General features: G+C 41.8%; 4 protein-coding genes and 1 long non-coding RNA gene across 6 annotated transcripts; 3 read left to right on the top strand and 2 right to left on the bottom strand.

The window, feature by feature from the left end:
• Positions 1-2,289: 2,289 nt before the first annotated feature.
• On the bottom strand, positions 2,290-4,607 carry LOC129867267 (NADH dehydrogenase [ubiquinone] 1 alpha subcomplex subunit 11-like). The gene is made up of 4 exons (XM_055940556.1): positions 4,467-4,607; positions 3,939-4,031; positions 2,832-2,954; positions 2,290-2,465 (listed from the first exon to the last, which is right to left on the bottom strand). The coding sequence occupies exons 1-4, from the start codon at positions 4,543-4,545 to the stop codon at positions 2,353-2,355; spliced, it is 408 nt and encodes a 135-aa protein (XP_055796531.1). The 5' UTR covers positions 4,546-4,607; the 3' UTR covers positions 2,290-2,352.
• A 187-nt stretch (positions 4,608-4,794) lies between these two features.
• LOC129867266 (vimentin-type intermediate filament-associated coiled-coil protein-like) lies at positions 4,795-7,395 on the top strand. Its single transcript, XM_055940555.1, has 3 exons — positions 4,795-5,146; positions 5,246-5,460; positions 5,612-7,395. Exons 1-3 carry the CDS (start codon positions 5,117-5,119, stop codon positions 5,964-5,966), a joined length of 600 nt encoding a protein of 199 aa, XP_055796530.1. The 5' UTR covers positions 4,795-5,116; the 3' UTR covers positions 5,967-7,395.
• A 351-nt stretch (positions 7,396-7,746) lies between these two features.
• larp6b (La ribonucleoprotein 6, translational regulator b) lies at positions 7,747-10,101 on the bottom strand. The gene is made up of 4 exons (XM_055940554.1): positions 9,902-10,101; positions 9,638-9,762; positions 9,175-9,391; positions 7,747-9,049 (listed from the first exon to the last, which is right to left on the bottom strand). The coding sequence occupies exons 1-4, from the start codon at positions 9,944-9,946 to the stop codon at positions 7,937-7,939; spliced, it is 1,500 nt and encodes a 499-aa protein (XP_055796529.1). The 5' UTR covers positions 9,947-10,101; the 3' UTR covers positions 7,747-7,936.
• A 261-nt stretch (positions 10,102-10,362) lies between these two features.
• On the top strand, positions 10,363-14,804 carry LOC129867268 (uncharacterized). Of its 2 annotated transcripts, XR_008761598.1 has the most exons (4): positions 10,363-10,582; positions 11,788-12,138; positions 13,655-13,850; positions 14,703-14,804. It is a non-coding gene; the product is annotated as an uncharacterized LOC129867268 (long non-coding RNA). The 2 variants fall into 2 exon arrangements; XR_008761597.1 differs by lacking the exon at positions 14,703-14,804 and having other exon boundaries at positions 10,365-10,582; positions 13,655-14,047.
• Positions 14,805-22,423: 7,619 nt separating this feature from the next.
• On the top strand, positions 22,424-24,354 carry timm13 (translocase of inner mitochondrial membrane 13 homolog (yeast)). Its single transcript, XM_055940553.1, has 3 exons — positions 22,424-22,673; positions 23,106-23,174; positions 23,351-24,354. The coding sequence occupies exons 1-3, from the start codon at positions 22,554-22,556 to the stop codon at positions 23,447-23,449; spliced, it is 288 nt and encodes a 95-aa protein (XP_055796528.1). The 5' UTR covers positions 22,424-22,553; the 3' UTR covers positions 23,450-24,354.
• The last annotated feature ends 192 nt before the right edge of the window (positions 24,355-24,546 follow it).

Raw genomic sequence — 24,546 nt, 5'->3', positions numbered from 1 at the left:
GCATATTGAAAATGCCACTATCCACTCAGTCTCTCCAAACAGACTGCTTTTTCTTGAAATCAGCAATTTGATCATTTGCTTAGAAATTGTCACTTGCACATCCCTGCATGGATAGGCTGAGTAGCAGTTTCCTCAGTAGGCCTGCAGATCCAGATACAACGGTCCCATCATAATCCATGTCCTGTTATCACATCAGACCCTGGTTTGATCCTGGGCTGTATCACAACCGGCCATGATCGGCAGTCCCATAAGGCGGTGCACAATTGGCCCAGCGTTGTCTGGGTTAGGGGAGGGTTTGGCCGGGGTAGGCAGTCATTGTAAATAAGAATTTGTTCTTATCTGACTTGTCTAGTTAAATAAAGGTTCAAAGAAATACTACTTGAGAAGTCTAAAAGTATTTGGTTTTGAATAAATCAAATCAAATTTATTTATAAAGCCCTTCTTACATCAGCTGATATCTCAAAGTGCTATACAGAAACCCAGCCTAAAACCGCAAACAGCAAGCAATGCAGGTGTAGAAGCATGGTGGCTAGGAAAAACTCCCTAGAAAGGCCAAAACCTAGGAAGAGACCTAGAGAGAAACCAGGCTATGAGGGGTGGCCAGTCCTCTTCTGGCTGGGCCGGGTGGAGATTATAACAGAACATGGCCAAGATGTTCAAATGTTCAGAGATGACCAGCAGGGGCAAATAATAATAATCACAGTGGATGTCGAGGGTGCAACAGGTCAGCACCTCAGGACTAAATGTCAGTTGGCTTTTCATAGCTGATCATTCAGAGTATCTCTACCGCTCAGGTAGCACGTCCGGTGAACAGGTCAGGATTCCATAGCCGCAGGCAGAACAGTTGAAACTGGAGCAGCAGCACGGCCAGGTGGACTGGAGACAGCAAGGAGTCATCAGGCGAGGTAGTCCTGAGGCATGGTCCTAGGGCTCAGGTCCTCCGAGAGAGAGAAAGAAAAAAGGGAGAAAGAGAATTAAAGAGAGCATACTTAAATTCACACAGGACACCGGATAAGACAGGAGAAATACTCCAGATATAACAGACTGGCCCTAGTCCCCAAACACATAAACTACTGCAGCATAAATACTGCAGGCTGAGACAGGAGGGGTCAGGAGACACTGTGGCTCCATCCGATGAAACCCCCAGACAGGACCAAACAGGCAGGATATAACCCCACACACTTTGCCAAAGAACAGCCCCCACACCACTAGAGGGATATCTTCAACCACCAACTTACCATACTGAGACAAGGCCGAGTATAGCCCACAAAGATCTCCGCCACGGCACAACCCAAGGGGGGGCGCCAACCCAGACAGGAAGATCACGTCAATGACTCAACCCACTCAAATGAGTGGAAGAGCACCAGTAAGCCAGTTACTCAGCCCCTGTAATAGGGTTAGAGGCAGAGAATCCCAGTGGAGAGAGGGTAACCGGCCAGGCAGAGACAGCAAGGACCTACTGAAGAGATGAGTCTTCAATGAAGACTTAAAGGTTGAGACCGGGTCTGTGTCTTTCACATGGGTAGGCAGAACATTCCATAAAAATGGAGCTCTATAGGAGAAAGCCCTGCCTCCAGCTGTTTGTTTAGAAATTCTAGGGACAGTTAGGAGGCCTGCGTCTTGTGAACGTAGCGTACGTGTAGGTATGTACGGCAAGACCAAATCGGAAAGATAGGTAGGAGCAAGCCCATGTAATGCTTTGTAGGTTAGATCCCATGGCTTAACAGGAAGCCAGTGTAGAGGCTAGCACTGGAGTAATATGATCAAATGTGTTGGTTCTAGTCGAGTATACTTAAGTATCAAAAGTAAAAGTATAAATCATTTCACATTACTTATAATAAGCAAACCAGACATCCCAATTGTGTTTGTATTTTTAAATTTACTGATAGCCAGGAACACACTCCAACATCATTGACAAAACGAAGCATGTAGGGTTGACCAGGGATGTTCTCTTGATAAGTGTGTGAATTGGACCATTTCTCTTCCAAAATGTAACGAGTACTTTTATCAGGAAAAATGTATGGAAAAAGTACATTATTATTTTATTTTGGAATGTAGTGGAGTAAAAGTTGTCAAAAATATAAATTATTAAGTACAGATATATAATTTTTTTAAACTTAAGTAGTACATTAAAGTATTTTTACTTAAGTACTTTACACCACTGTTTAAGTTGACACAAACGATCTACAATTGCAGTTGATTGGTGCAAATTGTCTGGGAAGATAGCCAATGTCTCCACCATGTGGCTAAAGCAGGGAGGTGCAGGATACAGACTGTCGTAGACACAAGTTTATTCAAGGAATATTTAATATACAATATACATGTCAATATATAGTCTCCCCCTTGGGCTGTTTACATCCTGGGTGGTCCCGCTAATCTCCAGCCCTCCATCTTGCCCACCTTGGTGAACATGGCCAGTGTCCCCAGCCCAATACACGCCGTCGTGCCCGTCATTGCACTGTGAGCTGTGTATCATAGAGAAAAAAATACATGTTATTAGTGGAAAAGAAAGAGGGGATAATCTCTGATGCCCCTCTGTATCTCAAGCAAACATCATCTGACGATGAGAAGATGTTCACTGCCCTACAAACTTCTTATAGCGCTTGATAGATGACAGCAATATGATGGTAACTATGTGGGATGTTAACAAGGGCAGAAGGGAAAATACCACTTTTTAGAATTAAACTCCGGAAGAAAATGCTTTGAAATGGAGGAGGTTCCACCCAAACTTATCCAATAAGAATGCTAATTTTATTTATCCTTTTCAAAAAGTTTGTTCCTACTGCATGTAACCCAAATCTTCAGCATACTATGTAATATAGCCTACTCACTACGAGCTCCAAGAAAGACTCCTGATGCACAGCCCCCGAGGAAATAGTTCACCGGATCATCAGGAGCATCCCGGGCCTGTGCAGCTAGACAAGTGGTCATTCCAAAGATCGCCCCCAAGGCAGCTGTCATGGAAGGAAAGATAAAACCAAATTAAGGCCTGGATTCAATCAGATCAAGCATTAGGCCTAACCGGCGATAGTCGACACCGGCATAACTGATGTTTTGGCAGTGTAACTGCATTGGAACTGTCAAATCGGTGAGCAGCTGTACTTGATCATTTTCACAAAGCCACACCTGTCCCGTTCAGAACAAGAAAGTGTAGGCTATATAAAATGTAATGAGTCTCAAATTGAAAATCATTAAATAATGAGGATTTCTATCAGCTTAATCAAGGTGTAAATTACATCTCACATTCCACTGTTCTAACGTGTAAAAAAGGCTGCATGGGATCTCTTGCAATGCAACTCCATGCAGCTAATAGCAATGTTCACTTTAGGTATAATGACAGGTGTCACTTGTGGATTTGACAGCTCTAACGCAATTACACTCTGACACTGCCAAAACAACCGCTATGTTGATGTTGGCTAAAGTGAATGATTGAATAGAGCCCTAAATTAACATATACTTGCATAAACCCACCTTAACTGTATGTTTGTTTACAACTCCTTATGACAAATATCTGATCACCCCCCAAAAAATCTGATCACCATTGAAACACTAAGATCAAATGGACACTTTCACCATCACTCAAACGAGGCAGCTGTAGAGACTCCGTGTTTATTAGGTACATTTCAGCATTGTGACCTGGGCCCATATCCATAAAGCTGAGTGCTGATCTAGGATCAGTTTTGCATTTTAGACCATACTGAATAAGATTATACGGACAGACCCTAGATCAGCTGTCCAACAGATGCTTTGTGGATAAGGCCCTTGGACTAAATCTTCTTGACAAATGTAGTGTACTGATCGGAGATAACATTCTAGCCTGAAAATTGTTGGCTACTGGTCTAGGAGGTGTCACTAGGTATTTAAGTGTAAGATTGGATACCTTCATGGCAGCAAGCCAGGTGATTATTATCAGTGTATGAGATTAGAGACATGTATACCCATGGTTACTGTGCCATTTGTGGCTCTCTGAACAGCTTGGATTGCGGAATCAGGCTGGAATGCCACAATGTGATAGGCTGAACCCACCAACCCTGTGTGTAAAAATAAAAATTGGCTGTTAGATTACTGTGCATTGGGTTAACTAGCTAGCTACCTACTTGACAAGTAATTTTGTCTTTCAAAGTCACAAGAATGTTAGCTATGATTAGTTTGCTAGCTAACTGGTAAACATCATTCAAAATCCATAGTTTAATGTACTGTCTTAGCTGTACTGCATGACAGCAACTGCTGGCTAAACAACTAGCTAACCGAACAACGTTAGCTGACGTTACATTTGTTGAAAACAACACATTGCTTACTAGTACAGTAAGCTAGCACTAGTTAGAATGACAGTTAACTATGCTATGGCTAGTTAGCTTGGCAGCTAGCTAACGTTAGCCGGTTATGGGGTCTAGTGTTACTTTACTGCTCTTTACCGCCAACTAGCTAATTTCCACAATGTATTTCTTTGTGCTAGATTTAGATACCTAGAGCTGTGCCCAATTTGGTGGTGATCCATGTTTTCTCGATACAATCCTTCCCCTCTTGTAGATCCCAATAACCCATTTTGGATTTCACATGAAGGACACAGACATTGGGGATATATCGCGAGATGGGGGGGAAAGAAGACGACACTTTAAATATTGGAAAACTTTATTGATAAATGTGTATTAGCTAAACAAACATCTTATGAAAAGTATTCTTTTGACTTTTAAAAAAAAGTTTAAATACAATTACTTTTTCAATGTGTTATTAGCTACATATAAAACAACATCACACACTGACAACTTTTCTACATTGTATGTAAAGCTGTCAACACTACTGTTTCCGGGGCGGAGTTTAATCCACAGGTTACAAAGAGAATCAGTTTCAAAGTTCATTCAAGTTATCCAGCCTTTTATTTTAAAACAGTGCCGATAACGAACGAGTATATAGCTCGAGGCATGTTGTTCGTAATGAATCAACTAAATTATATATTGATGCATTTCTTATGAGTTTTGGAGCTTAGAATCTCGTAGAATGACGTGTCGGTAGCGGTAGCTGGTTAGCATAACACAATCAATACTTTTTTTCTGGACACGGAACAATATTTTTTGGTTCAGTTTAACGAGGAACAAACGCTGAAGAAGGTGCAGGCATGGCAGGAAGAGTAAACACCAGCCCTCCGGTGAAATGCGTTTTCACGAGATTTCAAGTGATCATTCATTGCTCTCTTATTTGATCGTTAATCAATCTTCTACGGTGTGCTATTGTAACTTGACTTTAGGTCGTACCATATTCCTCATGTGACATGTCCTCGCCATCACCAGTCCAAATTCGGGAGGCGAACGCACACCTGGTCGCTGTGCACAGGCGGGTAGCAGAGCTGGAACAGTGGCTCGAGGCAGCAGATAACACCGTGAGGGAGCAAGCAGAGAGTCTCATCAGGAAGGACGAGCAACTGAGGGCTGCTACCCAGGAGATCGCTGAGGCCAAGGATAAGTAAGTGATTGAGGTCTTGTCTCTTCGGGGCATTGCCAAAGCTCTCGTTTAATGTCCCCAAACATTGTTATTTAATATGTACATTGTGTGCGCGAGACTGCAGAAGGGTGTTTTTAAAGGTGATCAATCATGTCTCATCTCATTTCTCTAGAGAGATTCACTACCTCCACGAGAAGCTGTGTAAGTCAGAAGAGACCATCCAGAGGTTTCAGAACATGAGCAAGGAGAAGGATGCTATGATAGGACAGTTGCAACATCGCTGCCAGCTCCTGGACAACATCTGCAAGAGCAGGCCTTTACTAGACAGTATGCTGTCCCATATGGCTGAGGCAGAAAGACTTGGGCCAGTTGTGGGGATGGGTGAACCCACTGCCAATACTTCCCTCACAGATGGGGAGTCAAACTGCAGTCCCAACCGCATCTCTAACCACAAAGACTTCTCCCTCAGTGAGGATGACATGGATGACCAGGAGCTGGATGAGATAGTGTTTGGAACAACGGTATAGTAAAAGGCCCCTGAGAAGAGTTACATAGGTTAGAGCTGAAAAGGTTCTAGAAGAGGATAGTACTTGAAGTAGAGACATGAGTAATTTCAAAACATCATGCATGTCGTTTTTTTTAATGCTCCAATTAGTTCTGTGTGTTAAGCAGATTACTTACAACTTAACATCTTACATGAATGTGGGGGAACTGCTTGACACGTTATGAAGCCTTTGATGTAACCAAATGGAGAGAAACTAATCTGCCTTGATTCCATGTCTTAACCAGACTTGAAATGTATAGACATCTGGTTATCGTCTGTTACTGTTTTAACTGCTATATTTTTATACTGTATCAAATATTTGGAATTAGTGTAAACAAGACCTCTATGGTCAGTGTTCAGCGGGTCAAAGTTCAGAAAGTACATCTGCAGCACCTGCAAGGCTAGGTTCCAATCCATCCCATGCTTTGTATATGTAGTATACACTTAAAAAAAAAAAAAAAATTAAAGTAACAATTCATTTTAAAGTTTTATTTTCAGGGATTGTAGTTACTCCCTTGTAAAAATGACACAGTAGCCTCTTACTGGCATCAATATTTGCTTCAGTGAAGCAAGTCTATGCAACGTTTGCTTCATTCATACATTACATAAGCTGCTACATAGATGTCACATTCCAGTAAGGTCAGAATCAGTGGTTATTTTTTTCATAGTGGAAGGAAAGTTCCAATGATTGCCTTTAAGGTTATTATAGGTGGTGGTAGGGAGGTGGATGGTTGTCAAACTATTGCTGAAAAACAGCAAGTATGAAAACAAGGGTAAATTGACAAATACATCCCAAGATTTAGACCCATTGGTTGAGAGGAAGGTGGTAAGAGTGAACCCATAGGTTAAATGGCAAGCGTGAGGAATGTGCATTGTGCCACACTTATAGGCTATAAGGTAAATGGGTGAATGACAATCCACACGTGGCTAATGGGAAGGAGATGAAAAAAGATGCTATGTTGATTTTCTATTCTACGGGCATAGAATACAAAGTGAATGTTTAAACAAGCATTCAGATCAGCCTTCCTGATTGAACATTGTATTAAATCTACAAATGTAGTTTATCATGACATCACAACCATGCCTTGTACTCTTTATATTCTACAGTTTTGCTTAATCATTATAGAAACAATATATAGTGTTGGCTTAAATCATCAGGTGGCTGAAAGTATGTTGTCTGCTTTTTCTTTCAGTACAACTGCATGATTGTGCTGCTTAAACTGTTCAGTTTGTGATCACTGTACCTTTAGCATGGTGACAGTTGCATATTGCCTGTGAACTGTAAAATTTGTGTTGCTCACGCTGTTCTTGTTACGGTCATAGTCAATGAAGAAATGAGAATAGGTATTTCTGTTCAATGAGGAATGCTTAAACAGGGCAGTCTGCTACATTAATAAATTATTCATACACCATTTTCTTGGAAAAATAACTTGGCCGTGTGAGAGAACAAAAAAAACAATACTATCTTTGTAAAACATACCCCACTAGAAGACATGCTGGCACAGGGAATGGTGGCTGGCACAGGGAATGGTGCCTGACAGACTATGGTGGCCATTGCCCCTGTGGGACTTGAGAACATTATCCTGATGGAGACGCATACATTAGAAGTTATGCTAGGGAAGTTCAGATAACCGCATTTGTGTCTTTAGCAGTTGAGGCAGGAATGAAACCATGTTTTACCCCAGAATAGTAATGTACTGAGATATCATTGCATATTCTGAATTTTTAGTCCATACTGGGCATAAAGGGAAATAGCAAAGAACTGTTGAAAGTACATTGTAATCTTTATTAATCAATACAAAATAACATTTTCATAAGTTTGACCAATGTGACCCCTCCCATTTCATTTAGATAAACATTGAGACAATCAAAAGTAATTGTGGACACTATAGTGGTTACATTAAGATCAAATCATTCCTGTCTTTGGGCAGAGGTAAATTTGGCCAGGCTTAATCATTGCTGCACTACCAGCTTCCCCCTGCCAATGCAGTTGTAGAAGCCTTTAGTGCCATCGGGGCCAAGCGGCTGGCGCAGAACATCCACCACGCCCAGTGGCCTCTTGGGCAGGCCAGGCGAGAGGGGCCCACCTTTGTCAGGAAAAAATGCCTGGGCGGCAGTCTTCCGACGCTGGACCCAGGGGCTCCCCACAAAGCCCAAACTTTCCTGGGAATAGTCCCCGGAGCACTTGCTCCTGCTGCCAAAGCTTCCATTGCCACTGGATACAGGGCTGCTGCTGATCTCTGGAGCGGCCAGCGGGGACGGAGTGTGGCCACTGGGGAACAGCTTGCGGGGCAGGAGGGGGCTTCCCACAGGGCTACAAACTGGGTTCTTGTAGGGGTCTGAGCGGAAGGAGGACACCCGGGGGATGGCCAGGGGGCTGCCGTACAGAGCCTGGGGTCGTGTGACCCTGCGGTTGGGCCTGGGCGAGGCGGGGGCGAAGTCAGACTCAGACGAGCTGTAGAGGGCAGAGTCCTCCAGGGAGTAGCCCGGGTAGCGCCTGCCCTTGCGGTTAGGCTTCCTCGAGCACATACTCTCGATGCCGTCCTCAGACTCTTCCTCTGTGCGGTCCTGGCTGCCCCTTGGCTTCCTGGTGCCCCTGCTGCCTAGGAGTACCACGCGTACCGCCCTGTTCCCCTGTAGCTGCTCCTCCGCCTGCAGGGCCTCAAAGGCCCTCCGTGCCCCCTCCAGATACTCATACTCCACCACGGCACACACCTTACGCCCCAGCTCCATGTGTTTCTTTGCATACCTCTTGAGCTCGGCAGGGATCTCCTTCCCTGGGCGCAGGATGCGGAGGGACGTGATGGTGCCGTGGCAGCCAAATAGTCTCATGGCTGTCTCCATCAGGCCCTGCTGCTCCACCCCCGGGGCCTCGCTCTCCTCATCGTTGTCCTCTCCTCCCAGGAGGTTCCAGGCCAGCAGCAGCTTGCTGGTGGGGACACACAGTAGCCAGTCGGGCACTGGGTCCCGCCGTCGCACCTTGGTTCCCTCCTCGTTGACTTCCAGCTGCTGCGTGGTGCGAGCTGCAGCCAGAGTGGTTCGCCAGTCACGTGTGAGCTCCCTGATCTACGACACAGAATGTTTAGGTTAGTAATGTTCAAAGGTTATACTTGTTACCAAAAGACATGTCAGTGCAGGCCAAAGCGGTGAACAGGGTAGTTTTCAATAACAAAGTAATCTATAAATCCTACCTTTTTGAATGAAGTTAGTAACTTCACACTGACGTAGCCCTTCTTGTTCCTCTGAACATGTTTCAGTAAAAAGGCATCTTCAGACAGGCTCTCATTGGTAAGATAGTTTTCTAGCCGAGCTGCAATTTTCTGTTTCAGGTCTGCAACAGGGGTACTCCAGCCTTCATCCTGAATACAGTCCTCTTCTTCAAACACATCAGTCAACTCTGTGGAGCTTCTGCAGAACCATTGATATCAACACTCAAAAGTTGATAAACATTGTGTATTTTGACATTGAGTAAACCTCAAATGAGGTGTTGAATGCACATGCTACACTTGAACAAGAAAATAAGCCTATATTTCTGATCATGTTTTTATAATGACCAAGCTGGTCCCTGTAAGTATGAACAATTCATTTTAAAACATGACACATTTAAATTGATTATCAGATATTACAGTAATCATCTGTAACATGGGCTCTTACCCATCCAAACTATCATATGTTCTGTCCTCCGTGTATGACCCAAGCCGCTTTGAATCTGGGGACAGCTGATACATTTGCAAGCCACATCCGAAGACGTCTGCAGTTGGTGAAGACATGTTGTGAGACTGAAACGAATTTTTATATCGATAAACTCAGATGATTTGTAGCCTACATGTATGTGTGTTGAGCATGTTCGTAGTTTACTTTATATGTAACCATTACCTGAAGTTACAAAGCAAAAGTATTGACTTTAAATTAGCCTACCTGATATCCTCTGTGCCCGACGTTTCCCCAGTCTCCACCGCACATGTTGACATGGAATATTTTTAGAAATTCTAATTTCTGGTGGCCCTTACGTCACAATTGAGAGAACTTGACCATTGGATAATGACATGTTTGATGGATGCAATCAAGGAAAATCAGGTGTTTACATTTGGTATTCTACACTACCATTGCTTATACCGTTGTGTGAGCAGTTTTCCCTTGTTTTTGAAGGCCACACATTCAGTCCTAAATCGAATCTTCATATAAGTGTTGTTCACGGTACTTTATCTGTGTCACTGTTTAGACAGGCAGCCAAATTCAGATATTTTTTTCCCGCTATTTGGTCTTTTGACCAATTACATCAGTTATTTTTCAAAGCTGCTCTAATTGGTATGGAGCCCCTTAGGCGTCATTGTGGAGAGAAAAAAAACTCCCATACTAACCCCTTCCTTGTTTTTTGTTTGTTTTTTTTATCCATTCCCTCTGATTTTTTTTTCATCCATTGCAATTATATCTTTTTTTATCAGTTCCCTCATATTTTGTATTAATTCCCTCAGGTTTTTAATTCCCTCAATTTTAATAATCCTCGGAATATGCGTGTTTTTCCATTCATTGTGTCTGCACCCCTTTGCCAGAAATTACGCTGCTGATGGAACCATAGTCTGAGATCAATTCAAATAGGTAAACGATTTATAATTGCTTATGTAGCTAGCTGACAGTAACGGTTCGATCACACCGACAGCGTATTTGCATTTTGGTACACCACAATTACATTCAATTCCAATTGAACGCTGCGTTTGCCTGACAGCATTGCGTTTGATGTGGTGCATAAATTGAATTTATCAAACGTATGCGGCTTGACAGAAATGGTAGCAGAAGGTGACGCTTCGAACACACTGACAGCATCATTGCGCAGCATCATCTGGATATGTATGCAACAACAGTTCAACATTCACCTTCTGCTACCATTTCTGTCAAGCCGTCTAGACATACAGTTTGACTCATGCATTCATAAATCCAATGTATGCACCACACCGACCACACTGCAACTGACTGCAACACATGCATGACAAACAAAGCAAGCAACCAAACAATGGCGAAATTAGGAAGTAGGCTACAAGAAGTTCTAGCCATGGGGAGTTGAGACAGCAGCCGACATTCAGTAATGCTGAATGGACAGCGCTTTGCCTCCGCTCATTGGACAAGTATATGGCAGGTTTCCCAAACTCGGTCCTGGGTTCCCCCCTGGGTGCACGTTTTTGTTTTTTGCCCTAGTACTACACAGCTGATTAAAATATTAAACTCATCATGCTTTTGATTATTTGAATCAGCTGTGAAGTGCTAGGGCAAAAACCAAAATGTGCACTCGGGGGGCCTCAGGACCGAGTTCGGGAAACCCTGGTATAGCAGATCAACTCCATGGTGCTGAAAGGACAGTGCTGCTGCCTAGCCAGATGTATATAATTATCCTGTTTGTGGGCAGTGGGATAGTTGGGGCACAGTTTGTCTCTCACACCGCTGTGTTTGACATCCATTTTTTGACTTATAGATTAATGAGAGATATATTGATTCCTTAAGATTATAACTTAGAAATGCCTCATGAGCTTAGTTCAACTGTCGCATCCTATCAGAACCCAAAATATAAGCTTGTTTTAACTTTGATATCATGGATGGTCAGTCCTTGCATCCATAGCTCTGTGTATGAATTTGAGTGGTTACATTTCTCCAGGCCCATTCCTCAGCTTTTTATTACTTCAGTTATGGATTATTGCTTTAATTGAGCTATCTATCTATTACATCTTCATTTATTCATCCATCCACTATAACCATCCATCAAATAAAGTTACTTGCTCAAAGCTGTAACTATTTTCCTTCTTTGTTTTCAGATTGACTGCAGTGCCGTCGAGGGCATAACGGATGCTCAACTCACACAATACGTGCCCAGATTTGGTGATCTTAAGGCAGTACTGCAAAAGAGAAGTGGCCGCTCTCCAAGGATCAAGTGTATCCAAAGCTGCAGAGAGGGATATAGAACATTTTAAACACTGAAAGAAAAGTAATGAGAAGTCAGCAAAACTTTGGAAATGCCAACGATTAGAAAACAGAATGTACTTTCCAAATTGTATGGCTGGAACAAGTTGGTGTCAACTCATTCTGCCAAGTCACAGATAAAGAAAGGTGGTGAGACAAGACAATTAAAGGCAGCAAAGATGGTTACAATGGCAGAGCTGTTGGAGGTAAGTAAGGCACTTTTCTTTCCAAATAAAAAAAGCAAACTATGGCATGTCTCACCATGCAAGACTTTACTGAGGAAGACCTAGACCCATCTACTACATTGGTCGAACAATACGAACGAAAAGTTTGAAACATTTTAAGACTATATCCAGCAAAAAAAATAAAAACTATGCGTCAGATGAAAGTCTCAAGGCAGCTGCCTCTATCTCTACAGAGAAGAATAACAGAACTAAGTACAACAGAATCGCCAATGTTTTCTCATCTGACGACGAAAGCCTGGAATTGGAGGAAATCAGCACAGGGGACATTACCATTCGCCGCAAAGAAAGCCGGGAATCAGAGGAAATTGACACAGAGGACAATCCCATCGGCCTTCAAGCTTACCACTCCCTCCACTCACCTGGCCAGGAAGTTGACAGAACAAAAACATTTGCATCTGCTACAACAGACAGGAGGCTCTTGATACCCCCTCACAACCAATGGTTGAAATATCAGGTTTGAGTGACAAAATACTGGGTGTATCAATATCAATGGACAAAGAAATTCAAGTGGGATATGCTTTTCTAGATGATGAGTGCTTTGCTTGATGATGCGCTTCCAATTGACGTTATGTTATTTTCAACGCCGAGGCCTATCCCCACCCCGCAAAGGATACCCAGAATCAGAATTCGTAGAGGAAATGTGTTCCAAGACCTGAATGCTGCCATTCAAGATGGGAGTGTTTCTGAAGAAGACACCATTTTAGAGAGAGAAATTATTCTACCCAATGGCACGACAGAGAAATGTGAGGCCCATTGTGGAGTGCTGAGGGACGCCTTAAGTGAATACTGGGAAACATTCATGAGGAAGTGCACAAGTGGCACCATGAAAATTCCCATGACATGATGGACTCGTGGGAAATTGTTGCAAAAGTGATGATCCTTGGCTATAACATGGTAGGCTACTTCCCTTTAGCATTGGCCAAGCCATTTCTGCAACACTGCCTTGGAGAACAGACCAAATCTGAAGACTTCTTGGCAACATTTTTGGAGTCTATACCAAGTGAGGAAAAGGTAATCGTCGAGCAGTCAATCCAAGATTGCTCGTCAGTTGCTGGGAGCACATGATGTCAAGATTCTGATCAATGAGATGAACTGGCAGAAGATGCTACTTGAAGTCACCCACAAAGAAATCATATCCTCCCTACATTGCTGAGTGCTGGAACAGCGTACTGAAAAGGTTGCAACTGCATCTTGGGAGTTTTGACTAGGTTCTCGGGAGCCTCACACCAACATGCAAGAGTTGCTGCAGCTGTTAAACACGATACCTTAATCAAGAGGGAACAAACGATCATGGACTTTTTAAAGAAGTACATCCATAACTGCTCAACAAACTGCCTAAAGCAATTTCTCAGATTGTTGAACAATGATAATTAAGTAGCCCACCACCTAGCGTGTGTTTTGTTTGATATTGCTTCTATGGAGGTTAAATGCAAATGTAATTTACTGTTTCTCTGTTCTGTCTTACCTTCTTATACAGGTGCAGATGTCCTTGTGTCTTCAGCCATTCACGTCTACTTTGTTGAGCCCAAGAGTGACTTTGTGAGAAGCCCCCATCACACACCTGCGGATGTGTTTTGGAGATCCCCCAACACCTACACATCATACCTTGAGATGCCAGAGGAATTCACCCAGGTCCTGGATTCCAAAGTGTGGGTGATGGACATCATTTAAATGTAAGTGATACATTTTCTCACACACACACAATGAACTTTCTCAAATCAATCATGTAGCATTAGTAGTTGAATTGTCAAAAGTTACCAGGGAGGATGATAGTTGCGTTAGAGGGGAGCGGTATAAATGTATCTGTCTTGTTCCACCAGGCTACCTGACCCAATTATGTTGACAACACATTAAACAACTACATTCACAATGTTGTGTTTTACCCTGTCTTACTTTCTTCAACTGGCTCACATGTCCTTGTGTTGAAACTAAGAGTAACTTTGGAAGAAGCCCCCAAGACTGCTGAAGAACACACACATGCTGTACACAGTGCCATTGTCCCCATCCTTGACTTTTCTTTAAAACACACTGACATTGTTACAATTTCTAAATCACAAAACACAAGCATTTGTATTTATTATGTATCCCCAAGACAGCAGCTACTTTTCCTGGGGTCCGGCAAAATTAAGGCAGAATTTGTTATAAGCTGTTTTTGGGAGTATGTTTTTTCCTCCCTGCCCCTTCATCCAACAAGTTGCTTGTCCATCAAAAGTACACCTAAACAATATCAAAACTATTTCACACAATAATAATAATAAATATATTAAATTGAGAATACTCTGATGGGTGACTTATCGATTGTGACTGAAAAGGCTGACGATCAGTGTGTAATTTCGGTCTACATGGAGCATCTTCTGTTTTAGTTTTCTTAACAAAAATGTAACTTTTTTTTCAAATCATAATTTCAAATTGCATACAGCCCAGATGTTTAGATTTTTATAGACCATCTGAAAGAAGAGACTCATCTATGTTTGCCAAACAACTACCAATAATTAGCATACTTTTTTTCATTTATTTTTTTACAGCCGCGGTTCCACAGTGCGCACTCGCCCCACTCAGGAGTAGCCTACTCTGTAAAAACTCCATGTGTTTGAGTCCAAAGTTTGTTCATGTGTTTACATGTTCATGAAATAAAAAGATCATTGATAACAAAAGTCAACATTGCATATATTTTGTCTGAAAATGTGAAAGTATACTGTTACTAAAAGGCACAATTCCTATCCATTGATTCTCAAATAATATGACTGGTAAATACCTAGTATATTTATGAGTGGTAGAGGGAGAATGAAATAGGCCTACAGTCTCAGTCAAGCATACCACAATGGAATCTAAGGGGTTTAAAAGTACTAACAGCTCTTCCCTTAGTGTGAGGTAGAGGTCAAGGGTCATGTATGCATCTGCAGGAACAGCTAGATTGTTCTTTGCCATGATGTAGGAGCACAAGGTATACACATCCTCACCACAAGCTATGTCATGACGGTGGACACGATGGTCCTCACAGCTGGTTATGTCCTCTTGTGACACACCACTCTGGAACGGTGTACGTGACATCAGGCCGAAAATGGGGGGGACATTCTCATTCTTTGAGGGGTGGATCAGGTTTTCCAGGTCTCCTTTGTAGTGTCCAATTCATCCTGTAGAGGTGGAAATATTGTTGTTGTTATTAAGGTATCATGAACATAACAAGCCCTACAAGTGCCAAAATAAGGAAAAATAAAGGTATTTTATCATAATTTGGGACTACCAGTAGCCTATCCTACATGTTTTTCAAAGCCCTTGTCGAATTTGGGGCTCAGAAGTTTGTGTATTAGGCTTAGTGGCCTGCCATGGGAGAAGCCCCATGAACTCCAAGATGTGCCCATTAAAACAGCAGACACGTATTGATTCAGGACCATGAACAGTGGCACAAATCAGCGCCAAATAAACATAGGAGCGATACCTCTGAGATTTCAGCACCACCAGTTACTGGACAGCAACGCAAAAAATATATAATTGTAATGGTTGTGTACACATAATTGCAAATGTTATCGCAGGTGCAGAAAAAAGATTGTTTCTAGCTCCAACGGCGAAGTAACGCATAGTAATACACACATCCTAAAAATAAATAAATTAAAGGGGCACCAGGGGCAACAACTCAGAGCTCATGACAAAATTCAAAACCTGTCGCTCGTTGGGATTGGCATTGCTAAGGTGTTGGCATGTGGAAGGCCTCAAAGTAGAGAGACTACTATGTTTCCAATGACATTGTTCCCATTCCACTGAACTTTAGAATTGTAAAATAGTGAATACACATAAAGATTATTGCAACTACTGCTCCAAATCTTTTTGTTTCCGCTACAGGCCATAGAGAATACACTGATCGGCATATATGACTGATACACTGGGGGGGGGGGGGGGGGTCTATTGATTGAAGTTGGACGCTTGTCTGCTCCTAACAGCATGCAATTCAATTGCAATTAGATATGGGAAATCATAGGGAATTAAAACATATTATTAAGAGTTAGATTCTGTCCTTGTTTTCGGAAACACTACAAAATATGCTTGTAATTGCAGTATTGGTGAGGTACATGGACAAGGAAGAAGAATGTTTATAGGCAAGTGCAGTACAGTGTGGCAGGTAACTGTACCAAGCCCAGGAAGCAGAAAAGCATAAGGTTCTTGTCCAAGAAGTCTGTCAATCACCTGAATCTTTCAGTCTATGGAGGTGCTCAAGCCAAAAATCAACACACTTTAGGCAGAAACCCCCACCAGCTTTCGATTCTCTGATTGCTGGTGGATCGACCGTATAAGAAGCTTCTCTCACCCCCAATGGCATCATCATTCTGTCGTAGGTACCGTTGCATGTCCCAGACACGCCTGTTCTCCGTCCCCATTTCTGCTCCTACAATGCGGGCACAGCCCCCCACTTCCCCAACCGTATCAAGGAAATAGCCACCAATAACTTTTGGGTCGCTCCTGGTGTTGTATGCATTGAGCCAGAGTATTTTTCTTGAACACGTTGATGGCACCATTACTGCAGATCCCACATGGCTTCAATTAATAATAGGAATCGGCAAGACACAGGTAGTTGGGCCCCTTGGCAACAACGTATGCTTGCCTTGTAAGTCTTCTGCTCCTTCAAATCTCTGTGTCAGTTGGGAGGAGAGAAAGAGTTAAAGGATGAGGAAAGGGGCTTGATCAGGTGCTGTGGCTGGTTCTTCTTGTCACTTGTCCTCGACAGGCAACCAGTCTCAGTCAGGGTTTCAATAACATGGGCCTGGGTTAGTTGGAAGCCCTCTCACCATGTCAAGGTACAGGCCGAGAGAAGGATTTTTAACCCCCTACTCTATCTTTGTAGTGCTTGACCTGATGGGGCTTGGATAGGTGTAGCAATATGATGCTGACTCAACCCTGCTGTGTAATGGACTCCAGGACACTTCTGCCATATTACACACACAAATCTAGAACCTCCAGATATGCAAACACTAACTAGAAACCAATGTCCAAATCCATACCAACCTTGGCCTAAAATTTGATTTGGAATTGGACACAAAAGATTAATGACTAGGGAGAAAGGGTTAAGGACCAGTAAGTCTGGAACTGGGCAACTGAACAGTCAATTTCAGTCAATTGAACATTTTACTTGCAATGAATACATTTAATGTGCAAATGTATACATTTACAGCCAATTCGAGCAAGCTTCAAATATTTACCAGAAAAAAATTTTAAAAATATAAAAATATTTACATGCTTGTAAACGTTACTTGGAATACAAGACAGATACATATGCTATATACTACAAAACAACTTAACTTCACAGCCAATGTCTGCTTTTCTTTCAAAAACAAGGACATTTCTAAGTGACCCCAAACTTTTGAACGGTAGTGTATGTGTTGGAATATAGCACACCACACACTCATATGTCCCAAAAATGTTAAGATGGACTAAAACACAATTCAGGCAGATTATGTTAAAGGTTTTTATTTCAATGAATGAATCAAGACAAAATGTTTGCACTTGATATACAACTTTTAGGGCCGGTTTCACAGACAACGCTTAAGCCTACTCCATGAGTAAAATGCCTGTTTTGTGCTATCTTAACTCTAGTCTGTACAAGTCGCTTTATTTTAAAATAGTCTTAGATTTATCTTGTTCTGGATTAAACAAAGTTGATTGCAAGAGGGAGGATTAGAGCTACTCTAGGACTATATTGAAGCTTAAATTAATCCTTCAAAGAGGCAGGTTTAACCTCTGCTTAGTACTGTTTGTGAGAGAGCATGGACTAGTTGGAATATCTAAATGAAGACCAACATGCACTACAGAGGCCAGCCAGATGAGTACTTGTGGATAGGAGTAATCCATTAAACTACTTTGATGAAATAGCTTTGAGACCGCTTTTGTATGTACAAAGAAAATGCATTGGAGATATCTTTGCTTGAGCCTAGACTTTCCTCTCTGTCTCAAAGAGGAACGCCTTTACCCAATTCTCTCCAAGTTCTGATCACTTTGAGGTTTTTGACATCTGGAAACTTTCATTGTGAAACGGGGCCATTTGTGAACTGATAGGTCTTTTACATCAAGTTTCCTGATGCTGCTCGCCAAGCCAACTATAAAGTGCAATTCTATGAATATGGGCACTTTTCAGGAGTGATTGGCTGTATAGATGGATGTCATATTCCCATCAAGTGTACAGGAACCGTAAGAAATGGTTTTCCATCAATGTTCAGGGTGTATGCACTCCTAATTTTGAGTTTTCAAACATTGTTGCCCACTAGAAAGGTGCAACTCACGATTCAAGGATTTTTCAACTCTTCATTGTGTGCTCAGTTTCAGAGAGAACAACAAAGTGGACTACTAATTGGTGACAGTGGATATGGTCAGAGTAACTTTTTATTCACTCCATACATAAATCCCACAACAGCTGAGCAGCAAAGATACAACCAAGCTCATACCCGCACGAGAGGGATGGTCGAGCGTATGTTTGGAGTATGGAAAAATCGATTCCAGTTTTTACGCAATACACTTCATTTCAAGCCAAGAAGATGCTGCAAGGTGATCATTGCTGCACATCTACCTGAAGCAGCAGGCAATGACCAACGAGGACTTGCATACAGAGATGCTTTCACATTGCAGCACTTCAACTAGATGAGATGCATTTAAATATGGAATGTATTCATTATGGCTAATTTTTGCTTTGATAATGTTTGTTCTGTACAAAATTCAAATAGTGTGCAGCAAAATTAAGTGACTAAAGCAAGGCTGGTTTAAAATGTAGTTTGTGGTGATTAAAATACTCATGAATATCCAAATGACAACATTTAAATGTTTTACATATATTGTTCACCATGGCTGGTTATCACAATTGTCTCATCACTATCTTTTTTGGATCATATTTCTCTCTTCCAACTTCATATCCAATTCAACCTGTAGAATTCTAATTTCTATTTCGTGTTCTTCCTTCAGATATTTAATTTTATGCTCATGAAATTCTCTGGCTAACTTTTGGTCATGGTCATCTTTTTTGTTCTCTGCTGAAAGGTGGTGGCAGCATCTTCTCTCAGGGATGCTATAGCAGATGTACAGGGTACACACTCACTGTGCACTCGCTCTTCCAACCTGTTCACATTCCTTTCCTCTGAAAAAAGAACACTGTTAGAAGCACAAATAAAGTCATATGGTCCTTAGAATGAAAGAAGAGTAAAGATTGACACAGACAGTGGAATATATTTACCAAAGGAAGTAACCAATTTACTTTTTTGGTATATGTACCATTTGTGCTCAGTTCTTCATCTGAAATGTCCAAATGGTCATCATCTGGTATACCATCCAGAGGTTGCTGGTGCTCTATTATTCCAGACAGCAAGTCACTCAATTCATCAGTCTTGTCTTATTTTTGGTAGTCCACCACCAGTAGATCGCTCTCTTCTGATCTCGGCATTCTCTTTTTAAAGCCAGTTTAAGGTTCTTCCACAGAGTCTAAAAAGGCAGATATCATTCAATATAAGTGATGTCACAAATATGAAAGAGAAATGTGAAATACTTATAATAATGAAGATATCTCACGTGAAGTTGTACTCTTCTTGTGGTTACAAATTTATTGAATTCACTTCAAATTGCAGCCCAACCACTCTTTCTTTTGCTCAGTAGCAGTAGTATGGTTTTAACTTTCAATAACTGGATGGTTTGACTCACAAATTATTTTTGTCTCAAAATTCACACCATGTTTTCTATTCCATTTCGGGTTTTTATGAGCACCATTAGACCAACAGCATGTGCTCATACTTAACCTAATCAGATTTAACACAGGTGTTCTCATTTAGCCTTACTCCAGGGCTTGCGGTCCAAAAACTTAAAGACACACCCAATCCCCTCAGCCCTGAAATTAAGTGGACACTTCTGATGACGTCTGACGAGTATACACTTGCAGGGCGAGGGAGGAAAGAAAGATTTTTAAATGGGCCATCCTTGGCCGGAAATTCGTCACCCGTTGATCTCGTGATGATTGTGATTTCATCTACCGGTAGCTTGTGTATGCGCTTTATGAGCGACAGTCAATTATGATTGCATGTCTACTTAATATTAAATATATAATTATTAATATTCGCCTACTGTAAGATGGCTAGCAAATTAATTAGGTAACGTTAGCATGCCTAACTGGAACTTATGAAGAAGGGAAATGTTTTATTTCTACAATTCCTAAAAGATAACCAAACAAAAACATTTTTACTTTTTACGAAACGTTTGTGCATTAGTAACACACTTTCTAACTTATTTGCATTCGTTTGTACTGACACTTGTATGTTGACTTCTCCATTGATTTTGTTTTTAAGTTTTTGCGGACTTTTCTTAGCGAATGTACAATCGTCGCGAATTGAATTAGGGAGAGTTTCAGGCCCGGGAGTAAACACAATTGTACACTCGCAAAGCTGACATTTTAAAAACGAGGGCCTTACGTTGTAAACTTCCCTTGCTTAACTAATCATTTGGACCACCCGCCAAGATGGCGATGGGGATTCCCCCAAGGGCATAAGGCGAGGAGGGTAAGTGAACGAGGGTGTGACTTAAGTGTTTGGACTGAAGCCCACTCAATAGTCTCCTACTAACTAAAGCAAATGTAAGCCACGTTCATGAAAGCTACTTAAATGTCGTAGTTTAACTAGTACAGTCGTGGCCAAAAGTTTTGAGAATGACACAAATATTAATTATCACAAAGTCTGCTGCCTCAGTTTGTATGATGGCAATTTGCATATACTCCGGAATGTTATGAAGAGTGATCAGTTGAATTGCAAAGTCCCTCTTTGCCATGCAAATGAACTGAATCCCAAAAAAACATTTCCACTGCATTTCAGCCCTGCCACAAAAGGACCAGCTGACATAATGTCAGTGATTCTCTCGTTAACACAGGTGTGAGTGTTGACGAGGACAAAGCTGGAGATCACTCTGTCATGCTGACTGAGTTTGAATAACAGACTGGAAGCTTCAAAAGGAGGGTGGTGCTTGGAATCATTGTTCTTACTCTGTCAACCATGGTTACCTACAAGGAAACATGTGCCGTCATCATTGATTTGCACAAAAAGGGCTTCACAGGCAAGGATATTGCTGCCAGGAAGATTGCACCTAAATCAACCATTTATCGGATCATCAAGAACTTCAAGTAGAGCGGTTCCATTGTTGTGAAGAAGGCTTCAGGGCACCCAAGAAAGTCCAGCAAGTGCCAGGACTGTCTCCTAAAGTTGATTCAGCTGTGGGATCGGGGCACCACCAGTACAGAGCTTGCTCAGGAATGGCAGCAGGCAGGTGTGAGTGCACGCACAGTGAGGCGAAGACTTTTGGAGGATAGCCTGGTGTTAAGGGCCGCAAAGAAGCCACTTCTCTCCAGGAAAAACATCAGGGACAGACTGATATTCTGCAAAAGACTGCTTAGGACTGGGGTAAAGTCATTTTCTCTGAATCCCCTTTCCGATTGTTTGGGGCATCCGGAAAAAAGCTTGTCCGTAGAAGACAAGGTGAGCGCTACCATCAGTCCTGTGTCATGTCAACAGTAAAGCATCCTGAGACCATTCATGTGTGGGGTTGTTTCTCAGCCAAGGAAGTGGGCTCACTCACAATTTTGCCTAAGAACACAGCCATGAATAAAGAATGGTACCAACACAACCTCTGAGAGCAACTTCTCCCAACCATCCAGGAACAGTTTGGTGACGAACAATGCCTTTTCAAGTGGCTTGGGGAACAAAACATCAATATTTTGGGTCCATGGCTAGGAAACTCCCCAGACCTTAATCCCAATGAGAATTTGTGGTAAATCCTCAACAGGTGGGTGGACACACAAAAACACACAAATTCTGACAAACTACAAGCATTGATTATGCAAGAATGGGCTGCCATCAGTCAGGATGTGGCCCAGAAGTTAATTGACAGCATGCCAGGGCGGATTGCAGAGGTCTTGAAAAAGAAGGATCAACACTGCAAATATTCACTCTTTGCATCAACTTCATGTAATTGTCAATAAAAGCCTTTGACACTTATGAAATGCGTGTAATTATACTTCAGTATTCCATAGTAACATCTGACAAAAATATCTTAAGACACTGAGGCAGCAGACTTTATAAAAATTAATATTTGTGTCATTCTCAAGAGGCCACGACTGTACACATTAAGTGCTACTCCTGCTCCTGGTTTAATCTAAGCCCTGTCTGTGAAACAGACCCTTAGTGAACTGAACTGGCTAGGAAACTGAAAACTACATCTCCCATGTTGGAATCACAATTACAGGAAGTCACGTGATCGAATTATCTTGTTTCAAGGGCAACTTGTCGAAGTGGTTGCAAGAGCTACACGTGTAGTTAGGTAGCTACAGTTTAATTTCTTAAAGTTAATATTAGCTATCACAATTCGTTATGGACGGATTTGGTTCCGACTTTTCATCAGGTGCTGGGTCCGGTAAAATGGACACCGGGACAATCATGGAGCAAGTGAAGGTCCAGATTGCGGTGGCTAATGCGCAAGAGCTCTTGCAGGTAATTTGCTATACTAGCTAACTAGGTAGTCAACTACATTCATTGTATACAGGTAAAGTTAGACACCGGACCGCTAGCTGACTGGTTAACTAATTGTTGAGTAGCAAGTTGAAAAAGCTAATGTGAAAGCAATAAGTTACTACCACCATACAACTAGTTAGTAAACTACGAATACAATAGGCCTTATAGTTACAAGCTGGCTAACGTTAGTTAGCTAACTAGCTACCTTAGCCTGTCGAATGAATGAATGCATGCTGTTTGTTAGAAAGCCATGTAAATATTTTATTACATGCATATAGTTACCTAAAAACGGCATATTTGGTCTGTAGGCCAGGACTGCTCTCAATGTAACGTTAGTTAAATTGCCTGTCAGGTCGTGGAGCATGAGGTGAGTGATGGTGGGTTAAATCTTATCTTTCTCCTTTGTTGTAGAGGATGACAGACAAATGCTTCAAGAAATGCATAGGCAAACCAGGAGGCACGTTGGATAACTCTGAACAGGTATGCCAGTGTATTTATTTGCAGATTATAATAACGGCATATGGATGTGCAGTGGTTGATTTGTGACCCCTAACTTGAGTCAGTGAATTGTCATTTGAGACATCTGGTATGTTGGACATCATAAAATGCAAATATTATGCAGTGGTAATGCTGACTGATATTTTTGTTTATTGCAGAAATGCATCGCTATGTGCATGGATCGATATATGGATGCATGGAATACTGTGTCCCGTGCCTACAATTCCAGACTACAGAGGGAAAGGGCTCGTATATGAACATTAACCTACTCTGCCAGCCACACCTTAGCAAAGCCAAAACATATGGCAGGGAAGGTGTTAATGGTAGTGGCTGAGGCTGGCACGATGACACACAAACTTCTGTGACAACACCTCATTGACAGGTTTGGTTTGCAGATCTTGTGAAAAGCAGCCATAATACTTGTGGACATTCTCCTTTCACTAAAGGATAGTTTAACAAATGGATATCTTATGTTTATTTTTATTACAAGAGTCATGAATTCATTTTCATGAAAGATTTTCTGTAATTATAATGTCACTTTTCAATCACTCTCTAAACTAGTCTACTCTCTGTAACTGTCCTGTTAAATTCAGTGCCAGGTACCCATTCTTCAGTTTGTCACAGGCTGTGGCTATGTGTTTGTGTGGGTGAAACAGTTCCCTGAAGAGGTTAGGTAAGGTTTATTTTACCACCACTTTCCTCTGTAAACCTAGTTTCTCTCATGGGGAAGAATTGAGGAACAAGTTTTTGTTTTCATAACTGTGAACCCGGCCAAGCCAAAGAATCCTATATCAGAATACGTGTTGAGAACAAAACTGTATTGTCAAGACTTTCGTTCCAGTTGTCACTCTATCTGCCCACCACAGTAGTGGGTCTGTTTTAACAAGGTCTGCTGTGGTGCAGACTTTGTATTGAACCCAGCTGCCTTTGTGTGCTTGATTTGTCAGATTTCTGGGAACAGCTCCACTTCATTCAGCACTTTGACTTGTGTAGAGAAGTAAAAATAAATGCTGAACGGTGGGTGGTGCTCAGAGAACTGAGGTGTTTGTGACTGACTGGAATGGCCTTTTTCACTTGTCAGAAGTAAATAAATCCAGATGAAATTTGTCAAATTGCTGTTTTTGTCCTTTGAAAATGAATAAATGTTCTGTTGCTTGAGGAACCAGTGTGGCTATCATATTTCATATAGTGCCTGAACAGCTTCTAGAAGCTATGTAGATTTAGCCACGTAAAGATGCTTTCATGCAAGACTTCCTGACAAGAATCTGCTATAGCTGTGTACATAATTGTCAAATGTTTTGGTTGGTCTATTGAACTTGCATCAAAATGGTGATTGGCTAAATAAGACAAATGA

This window comes from Salvelinus fontinalis, chromosome 12 (genome assembly GCF_029448725.1).
Source record: "Salvelinus fontinalis isolate EN_2023a chromosome 12, ASM2944872v1, whole genome shotgun sequence".
Taxonomy (NCBI): domain Eukaryota; kingdom Metazoa; phylum Chordata; class Actinopteri; order Salmoniformes; family Salmonidae; genus Salvelinus; species Salvelinus fontinalis.
The sequence above is the reverse complement of the archived record's forward strand: the minus strand, read 5'-3'. Positions and strand labels throughout refer to the sequence as shown.

Excerpts from the sequence above, each read along its gene's own strand:
- LOC129867267 (XM_055940556.1), bottom strand. The coding sequence starts at position 4,545 with ATGGGTTATTGGGATCTACAAGAGGGGAAGGATTGTATCGAGAAAACA. Across the intron at positions 4,032-4,466 it reads CAAATTGGGCACAGCTCTAG|GGTTGGTGGGTTCAGCCTAT; the intron begins GTATCTAAATCT and ends TTTTACACACAG. Across the intron at positions 2,466-2,831 it reads AGTCTTTCTTGGAGCTCGTA|CTCACAGTGCAATGACGGGC; the intron begins GTGAGTAGGCTA and ends TATGATACACAG.
- LOC129867266 (XM_055940555.1), top strand. The coding sequence starts at position 5,117 with ATGGCAGGAAGAGTAAACACCAGCCCTCCG. Across the intron at positions 5,147-5,245 it reads GAGTAAACACCAGCCCTCCG|GTCGTACCATATTCCTCATG; the intron begins GTGAAATGCGTT and ends ACTTGACTTTAG. Across the intron at positions 5,461-5,611 it reads ATCGCTGAGGCCAAGGATAA|AGAGATTCACTACCTCCACG; the intron begins GTAAGTGATTGA and ends TCATTTCTCTAG.
- larp6b (XM_055940554.1), bottom strand. The coding sequence starts at position 9,946 with ATGTGCGGTGGAGACTGGGGAAACGTCGGGCACAGAGGATATCAG. Across the intron at positions 9,392-9,637 it reads ACATATGATAGTTTGGATGG|AAGCTCCACAGAGTTGACTG; the intron begins GTAAGAGCCCAT and ends ATGGTTCTGCAG. Across the intron at positions 9,050-9,174 it reads TACTAACTTCATTCAAAAAG|ATCAGGGAGCTCACACGTGA; the intron begins GTAGGATTTATA and ends TCTGTGTCGTAG.
- timm13 (XM_055940553.1), top strand. The coding sequence starts at position 22,554 with ATGGACGGATTTGGTTCCGACTTTTCATCAGGTGCTGGGTCCGGTAAA. Across the intron at positions 22,674-23,105 it reads ATGCGCAAGAGCTCTTGCAG|AGGATGACAGACAAATGCTT; the intron begins GTAATTTGCTAT and ends CCTTTGTTGTAG. Across the intron at positions 23,175-23,350 it reads CGTTGGATAACTCTGAACAG|AAATGCATCGCTATGTGCAT; the intron begins GTATGCCAGTGT and ends TGTTTATTGCAG.